This window comes from Zonotrichia leucophrys, chromosome 12, assembly GCF_028769735.1.
Source record: "Zonotrichia leucophrys gambelii isolate GWCS_2022_RI chromosome 12, RI_Zleu_2.0, whole genome shotgun sequence".
Lineage (NCBI taxonomy): Eukaryota > Metazoa > Chordata > Aves > Passeriformes > Passerellidae > Zonotrichia > Zonotrichia leucophrys.
This window is the reverse complement of record NC_088182.1, coordinates 11,178,744-11,203,666: the sequence shown is the minus strand read 5'-3', so window position 1 is coordinate 11,203,666 and position 24,923 is coordinate 11,178,744. Positions and strand designations below refer to the sequence as shown.

Here is a 24,923-nt window from a genome sequence, read left to right as displayed (position 1 = left end):
TCCATTAGCAGAACTGGAAGGTGATGCCACTTCATTTGGGGAGAGGGTTCTTCAAATTTTAAAAAAAGCAGCTAGTTTGTAACGTCCCTAAATGTACCAGCTGTCAATCTCAGTTACCATTGGGTCAGGGCAAAAAAAGGTCAGAGAGAGTCATAAACCACAATGTGTTGTGAAATGTGCTTCCTCCGTTACCTTGTACGCCTGAGAAAGGTTTGACCTTTTATAGGTATCCTAACCCAGCTCTGCATGATGCTGGCAGGGGTAAGTACAACACACAGCTCACACTTACAAACATTGCTTCCTTCTACTGTGCCTTGGTTTCCATACCTGTGCAACATGAAGATGAATGCCCACAAGTTGCTAGTGCCAAAAATACAAAATTCTGCCCACAGTTATTATTATCCCAAGGCATGGACACATCTCCCATTTCACCCACAGCAGTGGAAGGTTTAATTCATTAACAGCAACTGAAAAAATAACTAAAACTTTGAGGGAAGTTGTTAATGCCATAAGAACCAAGTGATCTGGCTTGTCTTTGCAAATGACTTGTTCATCTGCTAAGTTGTCTGTCACTTCAGTGACTACTCTCCCAGTCACCTGGGAAGAAAGCCCACTAAAAAACTCACACAAAGTCTTTTCCACTGTTGGAAAACATACAAAGTCTATTTCCATTTTTAAATACCAATTCACAAGTTACTTACTATACTTTTGTCATTTCTTCCTTCATATGGATTCTCAAAAAGCAGATTTAGTTCTAAACACATTTCTTCAAAACATTCTTGGACTACAGATGAAAAGCAGAATAGTCATTTCCAGATATAATCTAGTGATGCATTCTTTCTTTGCAAGAAATAATTACTCTGCCCCGTCTCCCCCTTCTCCTGGAGCACAAAATGACAGGAAGTTTGGCAAATGCTATGCCAGAAAGAAAGCACTGAACTCACTATGCAAGGCCCTGTTTGGGCAGGAGCCATCTCCCACTCCTTGCACTCCTGACTACTTGGCCCTCTTTGGACCCCAAGCACAGGCAGGCCCAGGACTGAGAACAGGACACAACAGCAGAGGAAAGAACGCTGCCAAGTGGAAACCAGGAGAGGCTGAAGCTACAGCTACAATCCCAGCCAGCATATTCCATTCAGGAATTGAAAGCATGGCTCCCAAAATAGACTGCATGCTGTAAATGAGAATATGGGCAGTGAGGAACTTACTGGGTAAGCAGAAATGTCAGAGTATGTATGGTACAAATAATTTCCATGCAAAGGACAGTAGGATATGAACTAGATTGCCACAGGTATCACTGAATAGGCTGGCCAGAAATGAACTGTCCACTACCAGCCAAATACCTCAGGTGAAATTAGGATGCCTCCTGTAGCCCTTCACTTGCCCAAACAGTACAGTGAAAAATGAGAAAACAGCATCCTCACTCAATGAAATAGTAAGGTCCTTATAGTAAAATGACTTGAAGATAATACTGACAGCACCAAAGGAGTCCCATCCAGGCTTGTTAGGCCAGAACTTGCCTGCCCACAGAATGTAATCAGATTGGTGCACTTTTAAGTGGCAGCTGCAAAACACTCAAGTCTTAATTCACTTTGGGCAATTAATACTAAGGGAAAATAAAGCAGTGATAGTCAGCACCTGTGAAATAGATTTCACATGTTCCAAGCATAAAGTCACTTTGTTTTCTTTTAAAGGATGAATATATTTTAAGGAAATTGAATAGTTACAACAGTTGAGCAGTTCAAAGGCCATTGGAAGGTCTCTTTGACTTTCTACAGGCTCTCTGAAGAGCCCAATAGCAGCAAGCCACCTCCTGCATCCCAGCAGTTCTCTCAGAACATGCTGACACAAATTAAAGCCTCAGCAAACAAAGAGAATGTGCATCAAGCATTTCAATGTCCTCTTCTTGTCATTACCTTTGCTTTCAGACATTTCTGGAAGCCTACCTACATGGACTCTTTTGCAAACCACCTCACTGCAGCACATCTCAAATGAGAGTAACCTCCCTCAAACCTTGCTCAGTCCTTGGGTGCATCACAGCTTGGAAACATGCCCACTTTGCGTCTTTGAATTTGAAAGCCTAACATGCTAATCTAGATCAGTCTTCTCTTTATCCAACTAAATTACTGAGCAGGTAACTTTACTGACTTATTTAAAAATCACTATGCCTCTTACTGTTATAAGCTGGGTTATAATAGAGTACAAAAATAAAAACTGAAAATAATTCAGATTGGATGAGAACACTCTCTTCTTTGTTGAGTGTTTCTTTCTATCAGGAAAACCAGGGGGAATGAAAATGAGAGACTCACCTTCAGGGCAGGAATCTCCACACTGTCACCAAGGCTAACAGAGCCAGAAAGAATAGTCCCTGTCATCACTGTGCCTTGACCCTTGATAGAGAAACAGTGGTCGACTGCCATAAGGAAGTGTCCTGAGGGGTCTCTTGATGGCAGGTAAGCCTGAGACTTCAAGACCTGAAAAAAAAAAGATAAAAGCAGCACCCTGCCTGGGTGAAAAGTCATGACAGCAACACAGCAGAAGGCAGGCAAGCAGATGATTGATTGAACTAGCTTGCAATTTTACTGATTTCAGGCATCTCCCAATGAGCTTAGAACTCACCAATGTCAAATTAACTGTGTGTGCCATAGGGAGGTGTACACTTAGCAGCAGGAACAGTTCGATTTTCTGCCTTAGAAAGATTTGGTGCTGCACATTTAGCTTGGTTAGCAAAACCTCACTGGCGATAAAGTTGCTGCCAAACTCAATATAAACACTGCAGCAAAGCAAAGAGGAAAAAAAACTGTACATGTGTCATCTCCCCCTTTTTCCTGCCTCTCTCAAAAGGACAATTTTACAGAGCATTTTGCCACTTCAGCTTTTTTGGATTTTGTGAAAATGAACTTACATACAGATATTACTGCCCCATAAAGCCCACCTCTGTCTCCCTCCCAGAAAAACTGTAATACTGGGTTAAGTTTCAAATTCAACTTCCCCTTCAGATTTTTGTTAGTGCTTCTTGAAGGATCAATCCATTAATAAAACAACATAAGTACAATTTTCTAGAGAAATTCTCTCAGTTTAGCATTGTACTTTTGTTGACAAATACTACATTACTTAAAGTATGTTATCAGACAAAAGATTTTAATTATAGAAAAGAGTAATGTACTCAAAAATGCTTCAAAGGAACTGGTTCACTCCTGTCTCAAATCACTTTTGATATCTCCCTCTGTTATATCACCTGCATATACAATTGGTATTGCCTTTAACATCTGTTTTTAAGGTCAAAAACTGCAGCCCAAGGCCAGGTTGTAATGGCAGAACAATGGAGAGTCTCTTAGGAAGGACAGAAGGGATAATAGCTCCAAGTTCAATGGCAGGGCTCACACAGCATTTGCCAGCTCATCTAGTATTAGGTTTCAGTTGATGAAACAGCTCCAATGAGAGTTTTCTTCAAAGGTTTTAACCCTGGAGAACACCCCAGTAAATCCAACAGGAGCCAGATAAAGGCAGAAGTAAGCACTTGCATATCTCCTCACCTCTAGAAACTGCTGGGGGCAGATTGGTCCTGGCTAAGTCTGGTCTGAGGCCACACCACATCCCATCCCCATGCCCATCCTGCCTCTCACAGCCTGGCAGGTGATGCAGCATTCAGAGCTCAGCAGCCTTGTGGAATATCTTGCCTTTACACAAGCCTGGCTGCCCAGGACCAGGCATCCCTAGATTTTTGATGATGATGCTGCACCTCAACTTCAGCAATTTTTAAGTATTTTAAACCTGGCAGCATCCAAATCAGAATTTTACAAGTCTTCAAAGAATGATGCCTTTGTTTTGAGACTTTTTTCTGCTATCTGAGGTAGCAGTGGCATCTCTCCAGGGCAAAGATGTTTCTTTCCCTAAACTAATGACAGAAAGGGTGACAAGTCTATTGCAAGCTACAAACTGCTCTCAGTTACTTTAGGTATCCTGCCCTTCACAGTATAAACACCATGCCATGTAACTAAGGGTTTTTAACATCTGAGAATGGATATTTTCATGTTACTATTATGTTCTTCAGTGAGTACCTCAATTAATTCAGAAATACCCAGTGGATTCTCAGACTCCGGGGCTTCTGGTCCACCAGGCTTTGCTGCCACAGCTACAATAGGACACCCAGAGAACCTGAAAGAGAAAGACTTTCACCATTAGACCACAGATCTCCTACACATGTCAATATAGAGAATTTCCAGGTCCATCTGAATGCTAGGAAACTCCCTAAAATTCCAATAAATCTGCTCTTTTCCCATTGTGACTGACAATTTGTTCCTGAATTGCCAGCAGATCAGCACCACTGGACCTCACTATGAAAGCTTCAGTCCTCTTGCACATTAGCTACTGAATCAGTGCTGTGACATCAAATGCAAGATTCAGTTTATTTCAGAAGCAAATATCTGCTGTTACCCAGTCAATGTAGTGGTTTGCATCCAAAGTCACTTTAATTGGAGACCAGCATTTTTTAAACTTTCATTAAACAATTAAAATTCTAAAGTCATAACCTTCAAAATGGGAGCCAAATGCAAGATGCCTCATGATGCCTACCTGAGTCTGCAAGATCTGCAGACAACAGAAAGATCTAAATCTTCTGAAATCAAAGTCTGCAAAACTCACAAATCTCAAACACACAAAGGTTCAGAGAGGAGCAGTACAGCCAGCTGACCTCAGTTTACCTTTTATCCTACAATCAGTTTTATTCTTCAAGTCCTTAACTTACAGCAGATTTTCTCTATTTTTTTTCTAAGATACAACCTAGTGTAATCAGTAATTACACCAAAAAGTGACTGGCTCTCATAGGTACTTCATTCTTATGCAACAGATTCAGACCAAAATTAATTATTTTGGCCATCCTCTTGACACCCACCCCTCACTGATTTTCTCACAAAAGGGACCAAACTGGAGGGAAGAGATGGTGCTTTGCTAAGGAAATGTTAAGTTCTAGAAAGGGAGCTCACTCAGTGCCCCAGCTGTAACCAGGCACATGAGGTATTTTCTTTGTTTACACGCCATAAGCCTGAGGCATTTAAGGACAAAGGGTAATAAAAACATGCACTGAAAATTCCTGTGATTAACCATGAAACTTTTGGAAATGTATTTTCATACAAGTATTTCAGAGCACTCTATTGCAATAAACAGAAATTTACATGTAACCAAACGCTTTATTCCTCTTCCCGTACACCAGAACAAACTGGAGTAATGGTATAGTGCATTTGGAGGCACTTGTAAACATGATCCAGCCCTACTGAAACTCTTACTCCATCAAACCAAATTTCTCTCTGCAGAATTTAGATCCTACTGGACAAAGGGAGAAGCTTATGTGCAAAAAATTTTTTAAAAAACAGAAATTCCATTCACAGGGACAGTTTGCTTTTAGTTTTGGTACCAATTCAGAGGAAACTGAGTTTTGATTAGGTAAATTCACAAGCATCAAACTATGCAAATATACAACAGTTACCTTCCTCTGCCTTTTTTTTGCCTTCTATACAATTTCCTGACATTACAATAATTTCCCCAGCACTGGTGGCAACATCTACTCTACAACTGCAACAGCCTTCAGCTTTGCTGACTGCTATGGAATTCCACATGCACACCTATGTGTGTAGCGAAAGTATTTCAACAAGTAAGCTTTTTTAAAGAAAAACACAACCAAAAAACCACAATTGTCCTTAGAGGCAGCTGTCAAACAGTATAACCATATATCCTGCTAATAAGAATAGTTTAGGAATAGAAAAGCATTTTAAAACCACACATTTGGAGATCCACTGTCAAGTGGGAAAAAGGCTGTGAAGAAACTCCCAATGCCCGAGATACAACAGGGCAGGCACTTTGCAATCACACCCAGATCAGCAGCGCTTTCAAAGCACCATCAAACACAGACTGCACATGCCAAAACTGAATTTGGTTCTCTCTCCTCTGCACTCTGAATCCTATTCCTTAAATTCTTCAACTCAAAATGTGACCCAATAGTTATGTCCCCTTATATCCCTGAGCAAAGCAAAGATGTGCTGTAACCACTTCTTCACCTGGATATTCTGGCTTTTTATTTCCTATCCAAATTCCAAGCAGCTCTTTAAATCTAAAAGCTTAATTACAGGAAAACACTTCTCTACACATGATACTTGCAGAGGTGAATTTGGAATTGCATCTGAGTTTCTGTAAATCTTTTCACTCTCTTATCATTTTTGCTAGATGCACCAGCATGTTTAGAAGCACATTGGAAGAGAAATGTTGGCATTTTTGCCAAAACAAATTTTGTGACAAGTTATCTGTTAGTATTACTGTTCACTTACTTGGTATTTTCCAAGGTCTTCTGCATTTTCTTAGTCATCTTCTCAATGGCACTCTGTCTCTTCCCCTCTGGAAGGAGATCTATTTTGTTCAGGACTACCACCATCTTCTGGCAGGCAATTTGCCCAATTACCAAGCACTCTGCTGACTGTGTCTGCATCCCCTTTGTCACATCTATCACAAGCATCATTAAATCGATAATCTGGGCACCTGGAGGAGAACTCACAGTCAGTATTGCCACAGCATAAAAAGATTAAGGATCATTTTCTCAAATAGCTTCCATTTTAAATTGTCAACATATGTACAAATGCCCAGAAAGACAAACAAAACACAAGCACTGAATTTCACAGCTCTTTTGAAATTAAGACCTTGGGAATTTAAGCTATTATAGGCTATCACTGAGTCATAAGAACCAGGGAAGAATGTGATAGTTCAAGTCTAAGGCTGTTATCACTGCATTAAAAAATACTAAGAAAATTAAGCTTGTTGTAACACAGGCATGACATCTGCCTCAATTAAAAATTATAATATAAGCAGACAAGCAAGAATCTAATACAGCCAAAGAAACACATAGCAACACTGCAGAGAGCTGCACACTCAGAGCAACCCCAACAAGAGCCAACCAGGTACCCCGTAAAACATCCACAAGTCCCTACTTCCTTCCTATCACTTTTCTTTCCAAGCCCAAAATTTCATAAAAGTGAAAACCATGATCACCACCAGAGACCGGTTTATCCCAAGTCTAAAGAAATTCTTGAATCCCTCAGTGTCAGAAAGAGACAATTCAAAACCTGCAGTGTATCACCATTCACTCCCAATTCTGATCCACATAACTTGAAGAAGTCATTTCAAACACAAGAACAGATCTGATTCCTAGATCTCTTCATGGAAAGGATCCTAAATTTTAGGCTGACATTACCCATCACGCTTATGGATTATTTTTATTTTTCAAAGTATTGTTATCATGAACCCCTAATCTTTTGATTGAAGCAACCTGAATTTCATGGATTTAAATTAGTTTTCAAGGAAGCTTTTGATGAACATTGGGCCTTCCACTAATTACATTCAGAATTTTCTTGTTTCAATTGAGGTAACTGAAATGCTCTGAATACTAAAACAGAAAAGTGCAACAGACTCCAGTGTTGAGAAAGTTTAAACATTAAAAAGTAACAAAAAATTAAAGCTGAAGTACCAGAAAGTCATATGCCAAAAAAAGCACATTTTGAAAGATGATAAAAGCTGGAAATCATGTAAAATTCCAGTTCTCTAACTTAAGTACTTTAAATATTGGTCTTAAGATCAGAAGAGCAAGAAATCAATACAACTGTTCCTTGTTTCTCCACGCTGTCCAGCCTTTCCCTTGCCTTTTTTTGCTTTTAAGGCTTTTACAATGGCTATGACAACAGCTCCCCTTGTTCCCAGTTCCCATGAACTCAGGATAGGAAATCATTCCGAGGTTGAAGTGCATGGGTGAATGAGTGGGTGGGAACTACAAGAAAAAAAAAAATTATGGCTACAAATGACTATTTCAACCTACCAGACCTTTCATCTTGTAAAAATGGATTTTAAGCCCTTCAGAGCACTAGTTGGATAATTATAGTATTTCCAGGGCTCCTGCAGAATTTTCACCAATCAGTTCAAATATCTCTCCCTGACAAACCAAAGATGGGCTTTATATCTTCAAAAGTAGTTTGCATTTTTATTGTTTTGGGAATTGTAGTGATTTAGAGCTTGCTTAAATTTCAACACAAACATCATCAAGCCTGTACAAAAGGCTCAGACTTTACACACCACCCAAGAGCAGGCTTGAAGGTCAGAAACCAAGGGAAACAAACAGCATGAAAATAGTTGGAGTGGGACAAAGCACTTAACAATCAGAATGGACCCATTTTTGTGAATGCATACAGCAGGGTTGTTTTAAACCTAATACACAGATTTTGTATGACACTGTTCTACACAGCTGACATCCTGAAAAGGAATGGGAATAAATAACAGAAACCAAATCATCAAGTCCAATTCTTTATTAATACTTTAAAAGGGACATTTTGGTAACACAACAATGCTGCAGCTTGAGCCTTACCAAACATTACTGTGACTCCTAAAGCACAGTGATCCTCATGCTCCAGAACTAAGCCAAAGCCACCAGATCCAAAACTGGCCTTGAAAAGATGCATTATGTACAATGTGGTATCTTTCCCACCAAAAGAGCACAAAATCTGCACAGAACTGTAATATGTAGTTTCAGTAAAACGGGTCACTTTCCCTTGAAACTCCAAATCAACTGCTTCAAATTCATTTGCTATACTCAAATGCTTGCAATTGCTATATTTATGAATCTATTACCAACACTTTGAAAGACCCATAAAAATCACCAACCCAGTTGCTAGAAGGTTGAGAATGTCTGCCTTGTGGCATTGCCTCATCTTCATAGAAGATGAACAAAGAGAAATAACTGTACAGTCCATGAAAAACTCCAGAAACACCAGAAGATGCGCCATGACACTCCAGACAAAAATACTTCAAGTCAAGGAGAGCAGCAGCACACACAAGTTCACAAACACTATCAGCATAATTCTTGTGCCTCCTCCAAAGCCCCAGTGACTGACTGGCCACAGCTCCTGAGAGATGGCACAAGATGGGACAGAAGGCACAGCAGGCAGAGCTGGCACACGAGCAGGGTGGGAAGTGCTGCCCTTCACAGGATCATGGAGCCAAGGCAAAGACCACGACAGCACTGACAGAAATACCTGAACTGCCTTCTCACCAAGGCATGAGGATGTTTTGTAATGTTTTGTATGTGTCCACTCATGCATGTCAAGGCAGGAGTGCTCAGGTTTACAGGACCCTTGAGTTACAAGGGGAAAAAATAGTGATAAAATTTGGTTCCTCAACTTTCCTTTCTCAGCTGTTTAATAAACCATCTTTGACAATTCATCTTCTTCTCAATCGCCCATCTTCTCCTACACAGTTTTACATTTTGGTTTATTCTAGACCCCATTTCTTTCACTGCCCATCAGCCATACATAAAGTTCATTAAATACTAAGACAAAATCATCTAGAGAAGTGTACTAGGATTCACCAATGTCACATTGCAAATCAGGAAAGCTGACAAGATGACAAAACAGTAATCCTCTCCCATGAAACACCTCATGCAATACCTTTTCTCCTCATAACATACAAATGGTAATAGCAGACTTAGAATATGTTTAACTTCAAATTTACTACTTAAATAAATCTCGAGTAAAGAATCAGCTTACTATCATATCAGAATTCAGTCAACAAAAGGAACAGTATTTCTGAATAATTTTCTGCAGCAGAGTAAGATTTAACAAGGAACAGTGAAGCAAGGATGGACTGCATCAGTACTCTCATGAATACAACCTCACTTGGAAAGATTTTTCAAATGGGACATAAAAATATTGCAGATATACTATGTGGAGACTCAAAAATAGTAACAAGAGTTAAAGAAGGTGAAAATATTACCCACACCTGCACTATCTGATAACAAAATGTCAGCCATCAGGTCTTGTGCCAAATGGAACAGAAGAACTGAAAGAAGTCATAGGACCAAAAAAAAAAGCACTCCTCAAAAAAGGAGACAGAATATGGGCCTATACAGTTAAAAACAGTAATAGGGAACAGATTATGGACTATTTGAATATTCCTCAAACCTTCAGAAAAAGAAAATGGCTTGAAATTACTTTGAACCAAGCAGAGACACACGCAAAGGACAGGTCTGCATACAAGGAAGCACAGCAATCAAAAACATTTTATCTGCACTGAAGCAGGTCACATAAAATCAATGAAAAAGTTAAACTAAGATACTCAAATTATTTCTTCTACAGAGAAAACAGGGGTGTAACCTTTTATTTACCACTTCATCTATGAAAGACATGTTCAAGAACATTGAAAAGATAAATCCTGACATGTGATTTCTCACTTTGCTTGAAAATGAAAGATCAATTATTGGAGTACCCTTTGTGTGATGACACACAGCTCAGATGAAGCCCTGCAAAAAGCAAATGAAATAAACAAGTTGTCATCAGAAAACACAAGGGGGTGGAGAAAGATGGGCATTATACTTTAAAGATAAGCAGCTAAACCACAGCGAAAATAAAGTAGATAGTCTGAGTGAAGAAAAACAAACAAGAAAGATAAAACATGAACTGAGAGATTCTGGATGACAGCCAGATACAGGAAAAACACAAGACCAGCAGCACAGCATCACAAAGACTGCAAGTGCCAGCTAAACCTGGAGGCAGCAGCACTCATTTGTATCACAAAAGTGACAGGGAACACAAAACTCAGAAAATAAGAAAAATACCTTCAGAGACAAGATAAAGAAAAGGTCCAGTTACTGCTTTGAACACACAACCCATGCTTGCTCCTGAATTTTGAAGAGTATCTGATTATATAAAGTCATCAAGGAAGTAATTTATTACTCTTTACTCAGGAGTTGAATCACAGATGTCAGAGATTATGACATATTTCCAAAGAGCAGAAGGAGGCAACTCAAGCTTCCCTAAAGTGCACTTGCAACATCGTTCCTAGCTAGCTCTCACTCTTGGGTCCTGAAAGAACTCACCAGCTGCTGCCTGAGTACTGAAAAAGAACAGTATGCATTTCAAAAGCATGTATTGATCAACTTCTAGTCTTCTGGAGAAAATTCACTGCATTCTCCATATTTGCATTATTTAGTTTAATGTATCTTCAAACCATTGCTGAAATAGGAAACAAAGCCTGCCAAGAGTTCCAGGCAACAAGGCTGCAAACCTTCATCCCCTCCATCAAATTCACTCCTCATAAATGTGTTTAGTGTCACACACAATTAGTAAAAATCAGCTTTTATATCAGTTTCACATGGGAGTAGCCAAGATATCAGATGCATTTTGGAACACAGTAAAGCACTGTAATTGCCTGTTTTATTCTGGAGCAGAACATTGCATATTAAATAAAAAAACTCCTTCAAACCCCAACTACAGAGGCTGTTGCAGCTCTCCATGTACATGAATTCAAACCACCTTCCATTGGTGCAGCCTGCATGCTTGTAAATTTTATACCCCAACTCCCAGACTGAGCTGTGTCCTTACAGCAAAACATAGTATTAACACAAATTTAGAAAAAAATTACATTATTAGATCTAGGAAGACAAACAAACAAACATTTCAGCCTCATGTATTAATTTATCAGTTCCAAAAATGTATTAGTATTTTATTGTACATGCACTGAGCCCACTTTCAGAACCATCTAGCTACAATCTCCAAGAACTAAATTAGCTACCAATTCCTCACTGAAAAGCTCACCCAAAAGGCATTTTCAATAAATAAGCAGAATCTCAACTGGTTTGTCTTTACCAAATGCAGATCGAGAATATGAGAGCATTTTAAGCAGTATTATTTTGGCAAGCATAACTAAAATACTGCATTGTATTCCCAATAATACATCAATATAAAGCTGACTTGGCTTCACAAGGTAAAACCTGGTGAGTGGAGGGAAGAAGAGGGGATCAGGTCCCTGTGTGAACAAAGGAGACGTTTTGCTTGTCACACATGGAACACAGGCACAGATTCTGAGTGGTGCCTTCTTTAAGCTACTGTGTCCTGTCCTGTTTGTGGTAATCTTTTTAGCTGACTTTGCACAAACAGTACAACTCTTGTTCACAGGCAGCAAAAGGAAGCAGAAAATGGAATTTGAAATGTAAAAATAAAATAATTGTGGGCCATGGGCTATAATTTGATTTCATGCTCTACAAGGAAATGAAAGAGGACTTCCTTAAACATACTTTTTTTTTTTTTTTAAATATGCTTTTTACCATGTTAGGATTTCCTCTAGTGTAGAAGAGAAAATAGGATTGTAGAAAATGTACCGTTCTCAAGTATCATTGCTACTCAAGGGCAAAGCTCTGTTTTAATGTGCACTTCCCATTCTGGGGAAGAGGAAATTCTTCAATTAATAAACCGGGTGGACTGAGGCGAGTTTTTAAGGTTTAATCAATTTCATCTGCACACAGGATAAAAAGACCAACTATTCTACCATTTTTACCTCCGCTATTCCACTTCCAAAAAAAAAAGAAAAAAATTAAATCAATGTTTTATTTTAAATTCTTTGAGGTTAGTATCTCCTGTCTCAGGAAATATTGTCTATATCATGCAGAGAGTATCCAACTTCCCCTTTCACAGCCCCCTCCCCCAACTTTTTTTGTGTTAAGAAACTTTATTCAGAAACAACTGAATTATTCCCTGTTTTTATACAGTTGCACCCTTGGGAGATGTCACAAGTCACACAGGATTTTGCTAGTTACCTTAGGGGAGGCACTGTGATGAATAAGGAAGATGTTTTACAGGATATGGAATCCCCCAAAATTCAAACAGAAATAGGAGGTGTGATGCAGGGAGAGGCAGGCACTCAACTGGGGAACATGAATTACACATGAAGAAACCTTCTGTAAAGCAATGCAAAGGAAATACTTTGAAAAGGAGCTCATGGAGCTCAAGCATCCCACCATCACTTCCAAAGGAGCTCAGAGCACAAACAGGGAGCTGTGCAGCTTTAAACTCCAGAGCATTTGTAACATCAGATAGAAAGCATCACCCACAACATTTCTGAATGAATGCACAGTAAAGCTTAAAATTCGAAGCATTAGGTCATTGCATGAATTCTCTTCAGATGAAAACCAGCCACTCTGGTTGGTATGTAACTGAGAGCTAGAAAGGGAAAGCAGTGTGGCCATAAGGGCATGCATGATTGGAAGAAGTCCATTTCTTGTATGCCAAATAACAGATCTATTACAGTTATTTATTTGTAAACGTGAGTCTAACTCAAGTAGTAGGTGATAACTTTTTATAAGAAATAAAAGAGTTCTTTTGAAAGTATGTCACACAAAAATCCCCTTGAATATACTTTACACTTCATCTGGAGAAGAAAGAGTGTGCCATATTGTTCTGAGGAGGATAAAGGATAATGCCTCTACCATCTCCTTTGTCAAGTCATCCAAGGATCTGTCTTGTTTGACTAAGTTCTAACAACATGTCAGAAACAAGTCTGTGTTCTTCAAAGGGAGGAAATGCCTGTAATGATTAGAGTATGTCAATAAGCTTGATCAGCCATGCTGAAGTAGCACAAAGCAAGCTGATAAAGCCTCTATGAAGGTCAAGCTAAGAAAGACTGACGAGGATCTTCCAATAATTTTTACGTGCTGGTCTAGCCATTGCAATATTGTACACAGGATTAAGCTTATATGAAATGGATGAGTTATTGAGAAAAAAAAAATCATAAACAAACATTAAAGTGAAAACACTCTCAAAAAACAGAACAACACAGGAAGGAAGGTTATCAAGAAATCCTTTGCAAGGATTTACATAATATAAGGAGTACCATGTTGTTTTCAGCCTCTTCAGAAGAAAACCAAGCCTGAGAAATGTCTGAACACTTTGGTAGTTTCCACCACTTATGGAAGAGAGACTGTTCTTAAACAAGGCAAACACAGGATGCCCTTATTGCAATCTGACTAAATTCAGTGGTTAAACACACATTAAAATTACACATAGTATTGTAAAAAAAAAAAAAAATGTAAAAAAAAATAGTGTTGTAAAAAAAATTACAGAGAAACCTTCCTCTAAAGTCTTCCAAATGGAAATTCACTACTAAAGAGAGATTGCTATGAACCTTTTTAATTTAGGTAACACATTCATTTGCTATACTTCTCCTCCCCTCAGTACACCTTACGTCCTCCAGCCTGAGCATAAGCTAGAGCAGCACAATAATGACCACTGCTAAGGACACATCCTCACATCCTTCCACAGCCAAGGAAAGGCCATGACTAACATCCTTCACTTCCACTGTGAAGACAAAACATGCAAGGGAAAAAGGCAATTTCACCCACGTTGTTTCAAGCCAGGGCAGTCACACACTTTGCTTTGTTATTGTGCTGATCTACATCACTACCTGCAGTGATCTAGAAACAGCTGTCAGTGAAAAGGCTCTGGCACCTGGTCATGGAGGCTGCAGCTCCATGAGCTGGGAAGTTCCTGCTCCCAGTTACCTTTCCCCAGCACTGTGTTTATTGAGGCTTCCCACAGCTTATGGAGGGTCTGATGAAAGGCAAAGTTGATGCTCAGAGCAGCCAGCTCAACCCAGGCACAGCAGAGAGCTCCCCCTGGGCCTGGCAAGGTGACCGAGCGCCTGTAGCACCCAGGGAGAGCCAGAGCTGGCACAAGCAGGACCAGCCAAGAGCTGCGAAGGTAACAAGGCAAGGAGCAAAGCAAAACTCCTGATTTTGGGGACAAGATGCTGCTGCAGGCCAAGGGATTCATTGAACAGCAACCTGAAGAACTACAGAGAAGCTTAAAGCTGAATAAACACTCCACAGATTGTTAGGAAGACTTGAAAGAAACTGAAGTACATATGTATATACACAAAACTAGTGCAATTACTTCAGGAAATGGTGAAAAGATACAGTCATTATATGCTGTTCAATGCAAAATTGTTTAAAAAAAAAGTTTAGAAGCAGCAAAAAAAAGTAAAGAATTAGACTTCGCCTATATACAATATAATATTGAAATAAAATACTGCATTTTGATCTGGTCACTTTCTGGAAAAGGAATCTTAAAGTAGCTTCAAAAAAGGAAACAAGACAAATGCACTTAGGTCCTCCACAAAGAAAAATCCATGTTAACAGCACACAGTGACAAAAGGAAATGAAGTTGAGTGAAAGAAGGGAAATAAAACACCTCTAATAAAAGAGCACAATCAATTATATAATTTTAAGCAGCACAACAATTCAAATTCAGTGCTGCTAAATACCATTTGTCTTTAGACAAATAAAAATACAGCTTTGATATTTACACCATTAAGATTTTAAAGCTACATCCAGCTAGATGAAGCTTCTTTTTTTTAATAAAACATTTATGATTTTATCCTGTGTAAGACATATTAAGATGAAACTTAAAGAAAGAGATACTTTATTCCATCACTGACTTTCTTGTTTGTCCCTCAAACCAAATAATTTCTACTTTTTCCAAAGAAAATGTAGCAAACCAGATGAGTGACTACTATGGTCTGGCATTTAAATTCCTGTTCTTTAAATAAATATTTGTCAAAAACCAGAAAATCACCCCAAATGGAAATCCTATAGACAATGAGGGGAGAGCAAAGCAAACAATCCTTGCCTTGTAACATGAAATGCCATGTAATACATAGCATGTGTAAAAATGGAGGTAAAGCACATATGAGAGAAGACGTCATCCTTCTTCCATATGTACAAAAATCCTGTTCTGTAATATTACCTATTACTAGATCTGAATTTCTATATTGACAGGGCACAAACTGGACAGAGTCCAAAACAGACCTCTACTTATTTTAATGCTGAAAACATAAACTATGATACAGTTGAAAAAAGCCTACATATCTTGGAAGACCAACAATCATTCTGAGTAGACACAGATGACTGCTAAAAAAAAGGTAGCATTTGCTGAATTACTCAACACCGTGGTATTTCAGCTGCATTAATTTCTTTCTTGGCTTGAAGTCAAAAGTGCAGAAATTGTGAATTAGTTAGCAAACATTAACTTTTAAAAGTGTCATTCATACATATGTATATGCAAATACAGACACCAGTAAAAGCTGAGAATTTAAATATTTAGGATACCGCACTAAACTACAGTTTTAGCATTTTAGACAGAATGTCATTATACAGCTCATCAGCCATGGAGTACCATCTGTGGCATATAGTAAGAAAAACTATTATTTCATAGACTTGAAAGCAAAAGAAAGCACAGAAGAAACCAACTGGGTTATTACTATCCAAGTAACAAACCTGGTTTGTACAGGAGTGTTTGATGGGATTTTGTTTGTCTGGTTTTTGCATTACCTATATTACACGTAGCAGAAAAAAGTTCAGTTTCATATTTTGGAATTCAGGCTATAAAACATTTCAATATTTCTAAGTTCCCAAATGTCATACAAAAATGGCACCTGTAATTCCACCAATTCATCTCAAACCCAGACTTGGAGATTGGCAATGAAGTGGCCTGTTCCTTTTGCCTGGAGTTGTTCAGTTCATAAAATAAGGTTTTTCAAACAATATGACAACACTTTCCATTCATGCTTCAGGAAAAAAGGTGCAAAGAAAAAAAATGGAAAATGGATGCCTGTAAAACCCTGCTTTGACCTCCTCAGATGATATTGTGTGCTCAGGGTTTCTAGTAAGCTTTCCTAGTGCCTAATGAGTGATTAGTTCAAGTTTCAGACTTGTTACTCAGAGGTATTTTGTTTTGGTATCAAGGCCACGTGTGTCTTTGCACAGCTCTGAAGAGTTAAATGTGAGGTAACATTACACTTGGGCCTTATATAGTGACCATAAATGGTCCCTGATGGTCCATAAAGTCTTTACTGTAAACACTGAAAAGCAAACAGGTCAGAGACCAAGAAGAAAAAAAAGTTACCCTTTTTATAGTCTTGACCCATATCAGCTTTACATCTGCTCTCTACAACATCTCCTGCCAAGTTTCAAGGAAAAAAAAGTAACTACATTTGCATGTGATAATGTTAAATATGTTGCAAAAAATATAACTGCAAGTATGACCATTCTGTCCTTTGCATGTTTCACAGATTACAGCAGAGACCATCTTTGAAGACATTTCCAAGTCTTGAAAGAAAAAATAGTAGCTTAGCAGTATAAAAAGAATCAAACATCTGGAAGAACTGCAAAGGCACTGAACCTGCACCAGTGAGGACATGAGCCCATCTCCAGTTCTGACTGACTTCCACAAGTCTGGAGTCCTCTGCTCATCTCTAATGACTCAGTTCACACCACACGGACTATTCCCAGCTTCAAGAACGCTGCACCTGAGGTTTCTCCACTAACTGGAGTGTGGAGACAAATAATGAGTGAAAGCCTCAGTTGTACCTACAACCATGGAAATTCCTGCTGCCTCCCTGACACTACAGGATGCTCAGGCCAGAGCTGACAGCAGCCTATACCTGTATGCCTTTCCCTATGAATGATAAGTCATGCAGAACCCGGTTTATACTGGAAAGAGAAAAGCAGTACAACAATTATTGGAATAACTTGATCTTGATTTTCCAAGACTGTTTCAGGGAGCACATTAACAGCTACCAGTGTACACATTTTCCCTCAAAGCAGTGAGCTCTTTCAATAAGTGAACTCCTGTGTTAGCTTTTCAGACAATTTAACACTCTGATTTCCAAGAACAGACCAACTGATAAGTTTCCCAACCAATGTGTTCGTATTTCTGCCCATATTTGAATCTACATATTTCTGCCCATATTTGAATCTTGTATTGCATACAAGCCCAGTACTGGACTCAGAGTGGGGGCAAAACCAGACTCATGAACAGCACCTATGAAGTTTCTATAAATTCTGGTCTCTATCAGTATTACTTCACACTCAGCTCTTCAATCTTCAAGTTAACCTCATTTGTACAAGATGGTATCTTTCCATTGGCATATCTAGGATTCAATCCCACCCATGCCCCCCTGTTTTAACACAAAGAGAACCAGCACATATCAGAAATCCTTACACAAGCAACACACAACTTTAGCACTTGATTCTCTCAGGATGAAAAGAATGTGCTATGCTTCATGACCAACTAGTTGGGTTTTTCCTTGCCAGAGGACTGGGGAACTCTTACCACAGTGCATCTATTGCCTCCCTCGGAGTGCTTTGGGGAAATACTGAATTATAAACATCTTGGAACACGTTAGAATTTCTTTAAGCATATTTTTATCAGTTTAATATTAGATGGCAAGGAGACTTTTTTGCTATCTTTTGTGTTAACTTCTTCAAGTCCTGCCTAGCCAAAGGATATCTCACTGTAAATTCTTGCTCACTCTTCTGCCATATCTTTGAAAGATCAGTCTAAAGAAAAGTTCCATGCAGCAGTCACTGGAGATAAGGACCATCACACAGGTAGACAGACCTGAATATACATTTAGATATGCAACTCCAAACTTCCAAAACCTATAAACAGCAGTTTGCATGCAGTTGAAAACAGGTAGAGATATGAAAGTTGTACCAGAGAGATACTGCTGAACCACCTTGAAATTCTTGACTCCAATTAACTTTTCTCTACTTAAATTCAATGTTTTAGGCCAACTACTCTGAAAAATCATGGAATGCACTGGAGTCCCCAAGAAACACACCAATTATCACCTTGATCACAGAGATTTGCTACAGGATTCTCTTCCCTCCACCCCTCTGTCAATTCAAGGACACTAATCTTACAGTGCACCTGCAGCTTCAGATAGCTCAACCACCACTAGTAAGAAATTGATTTAAAACCTTGTACAGAGCAAGAGCATATTTCTACAAGACTATCAAAAATAAATTTTCTTAAACAATTCTGTCACCAAGTCCAAAAGTAAAACTCGAACTCATCAGATTCTAAATCATTCTTCTACAAAAAAAAAAAAAGCATTCCGTACAAAGCTGAAGAAAAAAATGTATGTGATTCTGCTCTTAAGTAATTACAAACCCTAAGCTACCTTGTCTTTGAAATAAAGTAAGCAAAAGTCTTGCACCCTGCATGAAGGAGCTTCTTTTGTATTAAAATCCAGTCCTATTATGTTTTTACAACAATGCATGTAACACACTGTCCTAACAAAAGAGTTATGGTAGAGTATGGAAAGATATTCCTGCACAGCTCTCAGATGTGCTTCATCTGAGAATGCGAAACAAGATCTTTTTTTTTAATTTAACAGTTTACATTTTGCTTTTTCTTTTTTTTTTCTTCTCCCCTGTCCTAAAAAAAATAATTAAAGACTGCTAGGGGCAATGAAAAATGCAATCTTTAATTTTCTGTTCACCCTCCACAATACTGAAATAACATCAGTCAGGGTTATAAACATCTGTAATTGCCAGGGGAATGTACAATACATTCAGAAACTCCAGGCCCACATATCCTGTAGCTCTGCACTTCACAAACAAAAGGTTGGGGAAAGAAAGAGGGGGTGGGGTATAGGGAATAAAGGCTTAAAGATTAAAGTCACAGGCAGAGACAGACGGCTCCGTTTTTTAATAACTGAAAACACTAGTTGTGCCTGAATGTGCTCATTGTTTTATGGCAGGGGGGAGAGTCTCTGCATGCTGGACTGGCTGGCGACAGAACTGCCTTTGCATCAAAAATAAGATTTGCAAAAAAAAAAAAAAAAAAAAGAAAAAAGTCACCAAACCCACGCCCTCATTTCCCCTCTTGCAATGGTTAATGATGCTTTTAGGTAGCAGTCAACAAATTATTCCACCTTACCTTTTTTAAATTGGGGATAACTTCATGGCTGGAAGTATTACCTGATGGAAAGAGTGTAAGACAGGGCTGCAGAGATGGTGAAGGTTTGATGCTGTGAAGGAACACAGACTATGAACAAGAACAGTTGTACATAAACAGGCACAGCTAGGGAACAACAAGCTTATAAATCAATTTCTTATAGGTTCTGCACACAATAAAAGTAGTGCTGCAAGGCTGAATTATGGTATAAGCAGATTTTTATACGGTTTCAAGAAGTTTAGCTGTCATGAGGAAGTTCTTAAGCCCTTAGTTTTTAAAAGCATCAGCTATACTTTTAGTGAATGAAATGTTTCACTAGTTGGGTTCACTTCAGTCAGTAAAAAATGCTATTACCTTAAAATATAGCACTAGAGCATAAAAAAAAATTGAAAATGTTTGTTTTACACTTTAAAGTCATTTTTCTCTCAAAAATTTAGGAGTAAAAGCACTTGCACACTACATAGCTACTCAATATCCATAATTACAAATGTGTATTATTTTGAAATTCCATAATATTAATTTTTCTATTCCAAATAATCTAATACTTTGCATGATCCATTTCAGTGGAAAACTTTTTGCCAGTTAGATCCCACTAGGGCCCAGGAACCCATCTTAAGGTCAATGCAATGAGGTCAGTTCCACTGCTGGGTGCCAATGGACTACAGGGAAGCAAGTAGCCTCAACAAACATATGCAAATAAAAAAAAAAATAAATAATTATTGCACTTTTATTCTAATTGATCCTCAGGTATTACCATAAGAGAGCTTTTGTTTTACTGTATCTTTTTGGCTTTTTTTACCTGCCAACTTGGTTTAAATATAGACAGAAAGGAGATAATTCAGTAAGACAACACGCTCTTTCATCTAAAACCATGAGACTCCCAGTCATAACTTCTCGGGGAAACCTAAAATAAGGAGCAGGGAGCCACACAACAGGAGTCAATGAAAAGTAGTCTCCTGCCCCAAGCAAGCATGCTGTGCCGGGAGGAATCAGTGGCCACAATACACAGTTCCTCAGCCAAAAATGTCAGACCTGGAATGCTCCAGCTATCATCCCCTCTTTGTTGATGCAACACTTTTGCATCATCAGCCACTGGACATCTTGTTGAGATTAAAAATATTGTGGAGAGTTACTGTCTGTTCAGCAAGGAAAAAAAAGACAAGAGCCCATGTCAGAAAGGGAGGGGAAAGGAAAAGCCGAAACATGAGCTCATAAGCCTGATGCAGAGAATAAAGACAGGCTTTGTTTTACCTCATTCATACCAAGTACAAACAAGAGACTCATCACTGTTTTGAGTTTGAACTGCAAAATTTGTTTTGTAGGCAGCACTGCCCATTTTTTCCCTCAAGTAACTCAACTACTCATCTTTCTCAAAAGTAGCTCTGGTGATGCTCCAATCATGTATTTAAGCCTAGATGAAATCTGTCTCGTAACAGACTCTCATTCTGCCCACACTACGCATTCTGACACTTCAGAAGCACCTACAAAGGCATTCTTACGTGGTAAAGTCCAGCCTTGGTTAGATCACTGATGTTGCCCTAATGTCCTCATGCACACAAACAAAGTAACTAAAATTAAAATATAGGAATATTTAAAAGAAAATAATCACTTGGAGGACACACTGGCTATCAAGCCACATTAAGAGTTAGGCAACAGTTATTAAGCTGGAGATACTTCTTTGGGCAAGAAGCATTAATTTTTTTAAACTTTCAAATGCAGAATTCAGTTCAAAAATACAACCCAATGTTTAAAAGGTACAGTCTTTGGAAGATTAGAAGTAAAAAAAAAACATTAGAAAAAGTCTGTCCTCTGACAGAAACACTACCCACCAGTGCTGTCCCTAAAAGAGCTCAAGGGCAATACCAAAAGGCAGCAGGGAAAGCAGAGTCTGGATTCTACTTTCGTGCTCCTAGGAGAAGGCGAGGAGGGTGGTAATTTACCGTGTACAACCAAATTGGACATGAAAGTTTCAAAGCAGCCAATTAAAGCTAACATTATGGAATGGAACTGAGGTCCGAGTGGAACGCGTTAGACACGCATTCCACACTGCGGCTCCAGAGCCCGCCTGCGAGGCGGGTACCAAACAAAGTACAAAGGGTCAAGAAGCTCCTCTCAAAGAGAGCCCCGGCTCTGAGCAGGAGTCAGGAGAGCCTGCCCAAAACAACCAAACATGGTGCACAGCTGCAAAGTGACAGCAAGGCTGCAAAGCCAAGTCATCACCTGCATAGACAGAACGCTATGGAGACAGTTTGAAAATTTGTCAATAAAGCAAGGGCAAATCTCACCACAACTGAGAACCAAATGGAGGGGGATAACATGGAACAAAGAACACCCCTAAAACTAGCAGCAATAAACATGCCTATATCAGTTAAAGTCTCTTACGTATAACACTTTCATACACTCAACTACAGTGCACCCTCCAAGTGATTTTTCTCTTCTTCCAACTACAATTTTGCTTCTCTTAAGCAGGTCAATGTAGAATGGGAAGAAGAGTTACTAATACCTAGTGGGAAGTTGGAAGACAACTACCTCAAGTTACCAGAACTATGTAACATTTTGCCCTAGAGTCTTCTGTACATCAGAGCACGGTGAACCCCAGTTTTGATGCAAGTTTCTGGATTTCTGTGACAGTAATGCAGAAAACTGTCATTATGGCACTCCAGCTACAGAACATAACCAAATGCAAATAAAAAGAGAGAACAATTTCTTCTTACATTTCAACATACAGCTCCATACACATGCAAACTGGGAAATTAATTCAATGTCACAATAAAAAATTCTGTGAGACTTCTATAGCACTGCCACTCTCCAAACGTTCACCATCTCCAAACACTAACAAGAATTATAATCTTTACCAGAACAGTGGTTGGATCAAGGATGAAAAATAAAAAAAGTAGGTTGTTCTCAAGAAAGACACCCTGCAAACAAGCTCAGTTTTTATGGCAAGCTTCATTTCAAGCACCCACATTGCTACACAGCCATAGCAGTGCAGCATGCAGAAAGAAATCTCAAACAAATCAGTTCAAACAGATTGTGGATGCCAGTTCTGAGAAACAAAATACTTTCATTCTCTGCAGTGTACACAGATAATTAGAGCCAAAGTAAACAAGCAATACTTTGGAAAACAATTTTTTCTGGACACATTCTAGGCATCAGTCAGTCATCCTGACTTGTGCTTTTCTAAATAGCAAATTTCAGCAGAAGGGTAGCTGAAGAGTTAATGCTGCCATTACATTGTTCTGGCTAAGGTTTCAAGACTTTATACTGAACTACCAAGGGAATTTTTAATATGGAAAAATCATCACAAAGTTATCACTTAAAAACCACAGTCAAAGCAGTGATCTATTAGTTTATTCTCAGTTCACTGTAACAGAGTTTTCCATGTTTGTACACAAAGGCTGTAACTTCTGTTTGTCTTAAAAGATAAATTGGATTCACCACTCAAATTTCATTCAAGATTTATTTTGTATTTAGTTGTCTGGCCTTCAGCCTATGGCAGACATCAGGCCCTGCCCAACAATTCACTACCTAATCATGACAACAGCAAGCATTTTGCATAATTTGTTATTCCACTAAGTCACATCCCCTTGTGCTAGAGACCCTTCTCCAACTGGCCATTATCAAGCACAGGGTACTATTTCATACTCCTGCCAGGCCAGCACAAGGGCTTCTGACAGGGGATTTATTTTTATTTAAATTTTTGCTGACTAGGATTGCAGAAGATGCACACCTCATTTCGGAGCAGTCCCAAGGGGTCAACAGCCATGTAAATTTCACATCCCAGCACTTCAGGACAAAACAAACTATATCATGCGGATATGCTATCTAAACTGCCAACACCACAAAGCACTCCAGAAATTGCAGGGTGCATGGCATTTGTGTTTCACATTATTACATTCTCCATATAATTAATAAAAGTCCACTAAAATATAAAAGGTGAATCTCACCATAAGGGAAGAAAGCCATGCAAAGTTTAATTACTAAATAAAACCAGGCACAATACTTGTCAAGACTAGAATTTATACTGTGTTAAGAGGGGCTGGAATTTAATGATCTATAACCACACCAAGATAAGAGACAGTAGCAATGCCTGAGTAAATGTTGTCCATAGGACTAAGAAAAGGCAAGGTGAAAAATCTAAGTTATCATAATTTATAGCCAGATGACTTCTTAAAACAAAATTACAGCAGAGCGAGTTCCATAAAGATTTTCCAAATTTTGCTGGTGGAGTATAAGTTTAAAAATAAATACTTAAAAGTTTTAAATTATATAGTTTATTACTTAACATTAGATATTCATGTGAATGAACTTTTCCAGCCAAGGAGTAAAATACAGACCTGGTCTGACTTCATTCTGGTTTGGACCTTAATCCTGCAGTCTCCCTTACTGAGTTCATTCTTACAAGGCTTCATGGATTCAGAACACCCAGCTGGGCACTGAACTGGTACTTCTACAGAGCTGCAAATGTGCATGGCACCTCACAGATAAACACAAAGAAAGGCCCTAGGTTTACAAAGCTCATAGACTAAATTTAGACCCTTGCTCCCTTAAATAAGGAAAGTATTTTAATCTCTGACACAACCACGTTATTTTATTGTTTCAAGTTTTATACTTAGAGTAGCACAGATCTTTATGAGGGGAACATGTAGACACCATCAACATACAAAACCCGGCCCTTTATCTCTAAAAGCCCTCAAATATAGGAGAAGAGTTTTCAATTATGTATTTTGAAGAATTTCCAAAAGTGAAGTTGTTCAACACAACCCTACATAGAATTTCATAAGACAGCTCAAACACTATATAAACCAGAACATGATTATCTAATCATAGATACTTCAGTAAAATTCAGAGCAAGCCCTTCCAGCATTTTCTCTAGAATGAGTGAACAACCGAATAAAATACAAGTGCTGACACAAAGGAACAAGCATTTTACAAGCAGTAGTAGCAGTTTCTGTAAGCTGAGTTTGTGAGCAGTAACACCTGTGGGTTAAGAAAACATCACTCAAGCTCAAAACCTTCAACAAGAACAGAACTGTGACAAAGGAAGATCTTCATGAGCTAAATACAGCAGGTCTCACAGTTTTGCATCCCACACTCACCCTCTTGTTTTATTTAATCATTGAAAACCACTTTTTTTCCTCACAAATCAAAATTTAAATTTTCAAGTTAAAACAAAGGCTGACAGCATCCCCAGGGAAGTGGGAAGAAAGCCTACAGAAAACAAAGTCTCTGCTCAGAATACACATTGCTCTGCCAGGTTCATGTGACCAGCGCTCAGGAATGCTGGCACTGCTCAAGTTATTCACTCAAAATAAGCAACAA

At 38.7% G+C, this 24,923-nt stretch overlaps 1 protein-coding gene across 2 annotated transcripts in view; it reads right to left on the bottom strand.

The window, feature by feature from the left end:
- Positions 1–24,923, bottom strand: part of EEFSEC (eukaryotic elongation factor, selenocysteine-tRNA specific) — a 120,833-nt gene that overhangs the window by 81,843 nt on the left and 14,067 nt on the right. For both annotated transcript variants that reach the window (XM_064723937.1, XM_064723936.1), the window contains exons 2-4: positions 6,321–6,528; positions 4,062–4,158; positions 2,310–2,474 (exon numbers count right to left, since the gene is read on the bottom strand). In XM_064723937.1, the coding sequence (XP_064580007.1) occupies positions 2,310–2,474; positions 4,062–4,158; positions 6,321–6,508 (450 nt within the window). In that variant the 5' untranslated portion in view covers positions 6,509–6,528. The remainder of the gene's footprint in view (positions 1–2,309; positions 2,475–4,061; positions 4,159–6,320; positions 6,529–24,923) is intronic.